The following is a 10,000-nucleotide window of genomic DNA, read 5'->3' as shown; positions in this document are numbered from 1 at the left end:
GCATCGTTCACCTCTCCGTAAGGCAGCGGCAGGAGAGGGGAGTGAAGGGGATGCTGGGTATATCTGAGGATGGGGTTCCTCCGATACATCTGCTCCACTGCTTCAGAGTTCACACTGTTCTCCTAAAGGTCAAGACAGGTCAGGAAAGGTCAAACTTTACCAGCCTCACATTTGAAACTCGCAAAATTTTAATGGAACAGCGATATCACCATCACAGACATTTGACTCCTTCGAAGAACGTTTCCTAGCAATTACCGTAGTAACTAAATTCCACGCCAATCGTCTTACCTTGATGTCTCTGATGAGCTGCTGAGTGGGCGTTTCTATGGGAACCTTGTTGTCAATCACACCCTGGATAGCGGAGGCCCAGCGCATGGCTTCGTTGAGCATCTTGGTGTAAAGACGGTAGGAGTGTTTGCGCCCATGAACAATGATGTTCCAGTAGCCTGGGGTATACAACAACGATTAAGCATTAACACACAGGACCACTGCTTGAGCAAGGTACAGATTTTGAATGGAGTCAAGGGGTTTTGCTTTCTCATATCAGCAATGATTTTTCCACTAGAGAATTTCTGGACGATGCCTCAGCCAAATCGATACAATCGTGAAAAGGTCAAATCATTAAAAAGTCATTCAAAGATCTCATGTTGTTGTTGTTCCTTATAAGAAAGTGAGTAGATTAATCCCTGTGACTGTGCATCGACACAATAATTATATTTAAATTCCTCCTCAAAACTGCTAACGAAATGATGAGGTCAACAACCTACGATGGATACATTACGGTAGGACAGAGAAAGGGGGATAATACAATGAAGAGAAGGAGAGAGAAAGAGGGGAAGCGGAGCACCGGGCGCGATACTCACCAGTTTCTTTAAACACTTTCTCCTCTGGCTGCACCACAGAGCAGAGGCTGTTGAGCACCAGCGTGCCCATCTTGGAGGCGCTTCGTTCGGACGACTTGTAGTAATCCAGGGAGTTACTGGTGAGGACGAACCAGCGTTTCTTCAGCTTCAGAGAGGTGCTCTTCGCCCCCGTCTTCATCTCTTTGTGCAGCCAGCCTGAAACACAAAGAAAACCCGCAGATAAGGGCTGCGAAAATACGGAATAAAGGACTCTCTCCCTTTCCTGGTGTGAGGTTTGAAGGCTTTCTGTCGGGTTAAGCTGGACCAGACAGGCTCATCGGGTCGCTTTATATGCGCAACACGTCTCAACAAAAGTGCCTTAAAGACACATTATCTTAAACAAGCGGATAAAAATAGTGAGATATTGAGTTAAAACCCTCTTTGGATTTTCCTTACTGTCTCTGCCATCAGAATAAGTACCACTGCGTGAAAAGTGGTGTATTCGGAAATATCCGGACAAAGTAAACTTCCGCTAAACCTGCTGTTTTCCGGAGGTATTCGGATGTCCGCAGAACTTTGTCATGCGGACCTGAAAACTCCCGCAAATGTCCGAATACAGCTGTTAGACGGCAGTTTTCAGGCATCCGCGTGACCACAGTCGTTAGCTGATGGCTTGGCCTTTCAAATGCTAATAACAGTCAGTGGTCTAGGTGGGACTGAGTATAGAAGCCTGCCCCCCTTCCTCGCTGTAACTTTCTATCAGTTAGCCTATATGTAATATTTAGCCGATATTTTGATAACCACACAAACTTCTTAGGTGTTGCATGGTGTATAATATAGCAGTGGTAGGCCCATGTAGCCTTTAATGTCACTGTACTGTCATGCAGCTAAATTATGATGGACTCTTCAAATGGAGCATACAAAAACACACTGAAAACATAATTTAAAAAAGTCTAAATGAGAGGTTCATTAATTACATATTTGATGGTTATGCAACTGTCCTTTACTTGGGGTCAAAGGTACAGGGTGACCAGATGCAAACAGACCAAATGGGGGACAAGTAGTAAGTTTGTGTGGGACAATATGGGACATGTTACTAATGCTGAGAGATGATGTAAAACTTAGATATAATGTCAGTCTAACTGTATAAGAAACACTTGTATACACTTGCATTGATAGACATCCAACATGCATTGGCCATTACAGGCCCATCAAAGGCAACTGTACTTAAGCAAAGCAGCAGGCATCATACAGCTCAAGTCTTTCAAGTTAAACCCCTGACCAAATCCAACTATAAGAATAAATAAGGCTCAAAATAAAATATTACATAAAATAAAACAATTTCAACGCAAATCTTTATATCAAGCCAAAATCTCTATTGGATGAGAAGCATGGTCAGAAGGGATAAAAGAACTTTTTCCTTTCTTTTTGACCATGACGTCGGCTGACAGCGTTTATCTTCATATCTGTAAAGTTTTACTAAGTTTGGTTTTTGTGTCGTAGCAAAGAAATTCGTCGGCCCCACAGCTGCACAGTTTGATTGACGGCCGCCACAGACTCTTGATGACCGCCCTCAACGCTCTCCTCTCAGCCATTTGGTGAAAGCAAGGCTTTTAAAAAAACTCGCCTATGTTGCATTTTTACTGCTTTTGGCATAGCGCTATTAAAATAGATTAGAAACTATGCTCATGTGCGGGCGGGTAAAATAATGGATCCGTATATTTTTTATTTCTGACAGTTAAAAATCAAACGACCAGCGAAAATGCGGGACATTATCTCAGTATGAGGGATGCGGGACAAAGGATACAGGACTTTAAAAAAAAGTTTACAGGGCATAGGAGTTTTTGTTGTTGATTCTCGCTTGTTTGTTCGGAATGTTTCTCCTCAGTACGAGGACGCGCCCCGTTTTCAAACCACCCACTTAGAATCTAAGGTTGAGTCCTGTCCAATCAGTTTTCTGTGCGTGCATGGCGTAGAGTGACAGTAACCAATAGCATTGTGTGCAACTGCAGCGCGAAATTTGCTTTGGGGAAGGGGTTACCTGTAGTAAGGTAAGGAGAGGCGAGTCACTGAAGGATTACAGAAGTTGTACTCCGTATTATGTCGATAGTGTGCATTTTGAAGATGGCTTGCAAAAGAACACTTAAGTTTTCGAACGGACAGCGGAGTGGAGAGGCTACTCGTGCGTCGGGAATATCCAATTTTTCCAACGCCGAGTCCGAACGAAAACAAACAACTGGTGTCCCCGTTAAATGCATTTTTAAGAAGATGTCTGAACAGCAGTAAACGTTCATGGAGAATGTTATTCGGCGGTTGGACAGGATGGAGTCCCATCAAAGGGGCGCAAGAGGAGTCTGACCGAGAAAAGAAGACGAGCGGGGAATAACTCTGTTTCGGTAAGTTTATTTCTGTAGCCTTCTGGCTTTCGTCTTTGACTGCCGCGCATTCTGATACGTTCACATTTCTTTATCTGCTTTATCCCTTAATTTGGTTGAATTTAACTCTTGTATTAATTTTGCTTCTACAGGAAGCTGTGCGGATAATGCATAATGCTGAAAACAACACGCACAGATATGATGCACGGACAAGGTAGGACAGCGTGTTTTGTTGGTAGACTATATCGTCGCGATTGTTTCATAGCAGTGCTTGGAATTCTAAACGAACTTTTAATCAATCTTCCTTTCTTCTCCGCTTTTTTTCTCTCTAGCATCCTGAAAGACCGATTGAGACTATTCGAAAGAGTTACCGGGTGAATCCAGAGAACAAAGAGGGGGGCAGGATCGCCACTCGAACGAGGCAAAGGAGGAGAAGAGTAAGTCAAAACATAATTTCCCTAGTAGTTCTTAGACTTTTTCTCCATTTGCTATTTTCAGTGATCTAATTTCTGTTTTCACTGTGTTTTGCATCTGCTCAAGGCCAGAGCTAGTGTTCTTTAAACTGAGGAGGAGGCTGCCATATGGAGGACCGCATCAGTAGATATAATTTCTGAAGGGGACGCCGCCATCTTGGATGGAAGACCAGCGTGGGTCCTCCCGCTTAGCATAGAGTTGTCTGCACTGTGTGGGGTGCTACAGAATAGAAACCACGGAAGCTGGGTTGTTCTTGGGAATGCTCAACATTTAGAGTTTCATTTATGCTCCCAAAAGCATTTGTATTATATACTATGATATTACAGTATATTCTGTTCTAATGTATTCTATTCTGTTATATATTGTACATTGATATATATATAATTGTCAATTTATATGTCTTATATTATACTGTATTTGCTTTATTTATAATAAAATTTGTGTAATTCATTTTTGTTTGCCAGACTATCTATACAATCTACCTATGAACATAAAACAACACCACCACCAATAATAATAATAATAATTATTATTATTATATAAACCATATGAATTAATTTCTGGGGACCCACAATGGACCAATGGGGAAGGGTTTTAGAGGAGGGGCAAGACATTGCTCCACCAATCCAAAGAAAGACTTTTGACCAATTGCAGGATACCTGGTGGCCCAAGGTGTGAAGTGCAAATGTTCCCTTGCAAGCACCCCCAAGGGATTATTCACCATGGCAACTAAGGGCTCTAGGCAGACCCCAAAACACGGTACATATTCAGGAGTATTCCATGCCGCGTAACAGAGCTGCAAACTGCCGGATACAGCCGATAATCTGTGGAGTATCCAGGAATATACAGGAGTATTCCAGGCCGAATACACCTCTTTTCACGCAGTGTACGATTCACTTTGTCTGACCTCGGACCAAGAACTCCTGGCCGTCAATCTTGGAGTCTCCCTTGGGCTTCTGCAGTAGGCTGATCCAGTGGTGCATCTCCTCAGGCAGGTCTGCGTTACAGTGGATGACGCGGTTGGCCGTGATGATCACGAACGAGTTGGGCCTGCACACGATACAAAAAAAAAAAAAATACAGCCGTGCATGTTGAAACTCCGCCTTAAATATCATCTATTTTATATTATGACACTCAGTGTTAGGTCTTTAGGCTTTTTGGATTTCATTAAGAGTATTACTGTATCCTGAATAATATCACTATATATAAGATAATTACATCCCGTAACTAGCTTTAAACAGAATAATTGGTGTAAAATTTCTAGTAGGTCATCTGATAAAGAAGACAAATCCATGTGTATTATTGGCTCTACTTGTTGTAGTCCTCCTCATCGCCAACAGAGGGTGACAAAACCAAGACCTACCTATCGGGATTATCTGAAGCACAGACGGAGTCGATGAGCCCCACGTCCAGTGTGCCCTGTGAGGGTAAAGACAACATGTTAAAGTTGCTGTGAGTGGTGAGTGTCAGTCATGTAACTGAAGGTGAGGAGAAGGGTTGAGGTTGTTGGTGTGAGGGTGATGGGTGGAAGAGAGGGTCAAAGCACGAACCACAGCGTTCTTTGGGTTGGCCTGCTCATGAGACATCTCCAACAGCTGTTCTGGAGTCGCAATATGAACCCGACTCAATACGTTAAACCAACCACTGAGAGAGAGAGAGAGAGAGAGAGAGAGAGAGAGAATGAGTGACGGAAAGAATTCTTTGACATGAACTGCGACCACTTTTTAAGGAAAAATAAGACACGAGACAATTCTTGGGCACGGTCCAAAACTCCGGCCGTACCTGGCATCTTCAGGTGACTCGGCGAACACTTGGTAAGTCCTCTCCTCTGTTACAATGTTCAGCGCATTTTCCTTCTCGTGGTTATCCACGATCTCTCTGTTTCCAGCAAAGTACACATCATTACACTGCTGCAACTGGTTACTATACACATACACTGCCTAGATTTAAATGGCATCCATTTCCTAATACTAAAACCAGCACCACGGTGCTCTCAGTGTGAGACGTAGTTCCCTAAGTAAAAACCTGAGTGACTACCATTCATTTAGAGAACTCCAACTCACCGTTTCGTTTATTTAGGAAATGGTCTTATATCACCTAAAATGACTTACAAGCAGCGGATTCACACTAGGTTAAAGTGAAGTTTCTATATGTCATCGACAACTACAGAACCCTCCCAAGACAGACTGCCCACCACCACCCCCCCTTCTTTATAACACACTATACCAGACTATAGTAAGCCATAAGAATTCACTCTTAAACATAAGAATGACCCTCTGCTGTATGAGATGTCCATTGACAAATGACTGATTTTCTCTAGAGACTTTACCACTTAAAGGGGAATTTCACAGGAAACAACACTGAGCCTTACACCTGTGATTCCGGAGGTGTTGTGACACCCTGCTGTGTGTGTGTGCGTCAATTAGTTAAACCAACATGCGTGTGTGTGTGTGTGTGTGTGCATGCCCACGCGCGCGCGCGTGTGTGTGGTTTCTTACTTGGCTGAGCGGATGTCGATTGTGCCTTTCAGTTTCTCCTCACTGTCATTCTCAAAGTACATGAGTTTGGAGTCACGCAGCACAAACCAGCGCATCTTCCAGTTGCGTCGCGAGAGAGTAGACAGCCCTCCGCCTTTCTTATACAGCCAGCCTGACTTCAGAGACTCCTGCTTAGAGCGGAACCACATGAAGGTCTCATCCTTCAACACACACCAACGCCGCCTCCAGGGAATCATTAGCCCCGCTACAGAGAGAGAGAGAGAGGGAGAGGGTAGGGAGAGAGAGAGAGAGAGAGAAAGAGAGAGAGAGAGAGGCAGAGGGAGAGAGAGAGAGAGAGAGAGAGAGAGCGAGAGAGACAGATAAAGAGAAAAAGCCATAAAGACAGCCATCTCATTGAGATTCTTTCCGTTACAGGCTGTGCGATGTGAGTGCAGATGGTTTGAGCTGTATTCAGTTTATGAGGGTAATGGAGTGGGGATGATGGTGATAATGTTTACATTTAAGTAGCTTCATTAATTCACCACACGTTAAGATATTAACGACAAATTACCCCCACATGTAAGTTTGACTTTCAAATCCTACAGAAGTGAACTCTTTCCTCAGTGCTACCTGCAGCTCTGTGGACAACTGACTGACAACTGACTGACAACACGTTGTTATGTGTTATGACTATGTCACTGTAAGATCAGATCCATACGTCATACATATGGGTGTGTCACTCTTCATGCAGAGATAGCTGTATTATTATTACTTTAATAAGAGGTTAATGAGAGCATGTATGTACCCTTCATATAGAGGTAACTGTGGAAGTACGGGGGTCCGTTGCCGTTGAGCAGGTTGACTTTGCCACTGGACACCTCCTCATCTGTGTCCACACACCCATCATGTTCATCATCACTCTCCACATACTGAGTAAGAGAGAGGGAGAGAGAGTGAGAGAGAGAGGGAGAGAGAGAGAAAGAGGGAGAGAGAGGGAGAGACAGAGAGAGAGATGAGAGAGAGAGAGTGAGAGAGAGAGTGAGAGAGAGACAGAGAGAGAGAGAGAGAGAGAGAGACAGAGAGGGAGAGAGAGGGAGGGAGACAGAGAGAGAGACAGAGAGGGAGAGACAGAGAGAGAGTGAGAGAGAGAGACAGAGAGAGAGAGAGAGAGAGAGAGAGAGAGAGAGAGAGCTTAAAGAATGGCTCTGTTGAATTATAAAATGTGCTGAACATATTTCAGCCTTGAGTGAGCTCTGAAACACAGGTTTAATACATTAATGACTGTGTTTTTGGTGCCCTCAGCCTTTTGTTCAGGGTTATACGGCAAAAAAACACTAAACGACTTGGAGAATATTTCTGGGGGCATATAGACATAGGAGTTTTTACATTCCAGAGTGTCGCCTAACATGACTTGACTTAAATGTCAGGATATTAACATTACATGGTACGGCCTTTGTCTTGTTCCGGGCTGAATTTGTCCAGTTCTTGGCTAAATTTGCCCATTAAATTTGCCCTTTGAATTTCAAGAGCTCTTGTTTAGGATTAGGTCTCCATTAGGACAGCTGAAGAGACGGTGTGTATTTTAACAACACACCTCCAGTCTACGCTTCTCTGGGATAAGTTAGGCTGTTTTTTGGGAACAGGGGAACAAGTTGGGTTAGGGCGAGACTGCTGCCTGCAATTCTGCAAAGAAAAACACCTATGCCAGACAAACAGTTTGATAACATACAGGATGTTTTTCTCTGCTCTGTGTGTGTGTGTGTGTGTGTGTCTGTTTTTGAGCCAGTATATCCTGTATATGGAGTTACGAGAGTGAATCTGTACGCTATGCCCAAGCCAAGAGCACACCTGGAAGATAACAGACAACTATCTGACAGCTATGAAACACAGCGTGTTAATTAATCAGTCAAGTCTCTGACAGTGTGTTGACACATAACACTGTACTGTGTTAATGGCTCTGAACCTTACTGAGCCAAGGCTGTACCTGTCATACTCAGGGTTGGGGGCACTTGTGTATGTGTTTATGTGCATGTAGATATGACTATATCTGGGTGCACTTCCTGTGCTCTGTTGAGCACATGTGTGTGTATGTCAGCCTGTGTTGGCATGTGTTATTATTTGTTCATGACTGTGTGTGTGTGTGTATGAATCAGTGTATTTGTGATTGTGTGTTTGTGTCTTTGCATGCCTCTTGTGTGTGTGTGTGTGCATCTGCATGCCTATTGGTGTTTGTATTTGTGTGTGTGTGTGTGTGTTTGTTTGTTTGAATGTTGTCGTGCCTAAATGTGCATATGTGTGTTTATGTTTGTGTATGAGCGTGCATATGTGTCTGTTTGTATGTGCGTGTGCGTGTGCGTGCGTCTCACCGAGTCAGAGCTTCCCCTGTAAGAGTCCAGGCTGGCGTTGGTGCAGGTGGACTTGCGCAGGTGCTCCTCATCAGTCATGGTGGAGTTAGCCTGGCCCTCCTCCAGCTCATCCTGGTCGTAGTCTGACTCCGTATCCGCCGGCATGCTGTAGATGGGCTCCTCTGTGTCAGGCAGAGACTCCGCAGCTGTCAGATTGCTGCTCCTGTCTGCTGCCGCCGCCGCTTCTCCCGGCGCCTCCCTCTTAACCGCCAGGCTCTCCCCAGGAAGGGGTGGAGGCGGGGGAGGAGGTGGGGGAGGAGGAGGAGGTGGAGCGGGAGGTGCGGGCACGGCGGCCGCTGTCGTCGACGACGACGCGACCGTTCCCTCGGCGAAGGCCGGCGGCGGAGGGGGCAGGTTGGCGAAGATGTCCTGGTCGAGCGTACCCTCCGTCGGGGGGGGGATGTCCGGGAGCGGGATGCACTCCTCCTCGGCATGGAACCCCTCGTCCACCTCCTCCTCAGCGCTCGCCGCGGCTTCGGCGGCGCCGGTCGTGTCGCCGACGCCGGCGGTCCCCGAGGGAGCCGGCTGCGTGGGGTCGATGCCTTTGAAGTCGAGCATGTCGAGGAGCTCGGTAGCGGCGCGTGACGCCTCCTTCTTCAGCCGTAAGACCTCGGCATCGCGACGCAAGCGCAGCTCCTGCCTGGAGCTCTCGCAAAGCATGGACACGCCATCCTCGCGTTTCCGCTGCAGCCGCTCGATCTCCCTCTCCAGACGCAAGATCTCCTCCATCTGACGGCTCTCCTCCTCCGCAGAACGCGGCGTCTACGAAAAAAAGAGAAAGAGGGAGCATAAACATCAAAACAGAAGGCTTGATGTAAACGACTGCTTCAAAATTCGCATAAAGCTGCACTGGCCTTTCAGTATTGGATCGTTTGATCGTGACTGAGGGATTTTAAAAATACTTTTGACGTAAATAAATACATCTCAGGCTGGGGCCTGAAGCCAACAGACATTTCTGTTAAAATTGGTGTGTTCTAGAAGTTTCCTCTGATTGATTGACATTGTTTTGAGAGGGAAAGGCTGCGAGGGCTGAGAGAGAGATGTTTAATACTGAGACTGTGTACAAGGCAAACATGTGAGGATTAGCATCAAGTCAATATGAAGTCAGGTTGACCTGAAGACAGATATCCTAGTTCTCACACACACACACACACACGTGCACGTACGCACATACGCAAGCATGCACACATGCAAGCACGCACACACACACACACACACACACACACACACACACTTCTATCTTTGTGAGGACACTCATTGACATGATGCATTCCCTAGCCCCTTACCCTAACCTCAACCGTCACAACTAAAGGCCTAACCCCAACCCTTACCCTAATCCTAACCTAAGCCTAATTCTAACCTAAACCCTAAAACTGAGTTAAAAACCCTCAGACAGCCCTTTGAGGAAGTGAGAACCAGCCAAAATA

At 45.5% G+C, this 10,000-nt stretch overlaps 1 protein-coding gene across 1 annotated transcript in view; it reads right to left on the bottom strand.

Moving 5' to 3' along the window:
- myo10l1 (myosin X, like 1) overlaps positions 1-10,000 on the bottom strand; it is an 82,464-nt gene that overhangs the window by 4,874 nt on the left and 67,590 nt on the right. Inside the window, exons 24-33 of the mRNA XM_030781829.1 lie at positions 8,535-9,335; positions 6,974-7,097; positions 6,190-6,433; positions 5,474-5,569; positions 5,242-5,335; positions 5,055-5,110; positions 4,599-4,741; positions 864-1,058; positions 289-446; positions 1-122 (exon numbers count right to left, since the gene is read on the bottom strand). The exon at positions 1-122 is cut by the window's left edge and continues 2 nt beyond it. Coding sequence (XP_030637689.1) covers positions 1-122; positions 289-446; positions 864-1,058; positions 4,599-4,741; positions 5,055-5,110; positions 5,242-5,335; positions 5,474-5,569; positions 6,190-6,433; positions 6,974-7,097; positions 8,535-9,335 — 2,033 coding nt within the window. The remainder of the gene's footprint in view (positions 123-288; positions 447-863; positions 1,059-4,598; positions 4,742-5,054; positions 5,111-5,241; positions 5,336-5,473; positions 5,570-6,189; positions 6,434-6,973; positions 7,098-8,534; positions 9,336-10,000) is intronic.

This window comes from Chanos chanos, chromosome 8 (genome assembly GCF_902362185.1).
Source record: "Chanos chanos chromosome 8, fChaCha1.1, whole genome shotgun sequence".
Lineage (NCBI taxonomy): Eukaryota > Metazoa > Chordata > Actinopteri > Gonorynchiformes > Chanidae > Chanos > Chanos chanos.
Note: the sequence above shows the minus strand (reverse complement) of the source record. Positions and strands in the feature narration are given on the sequence as shown.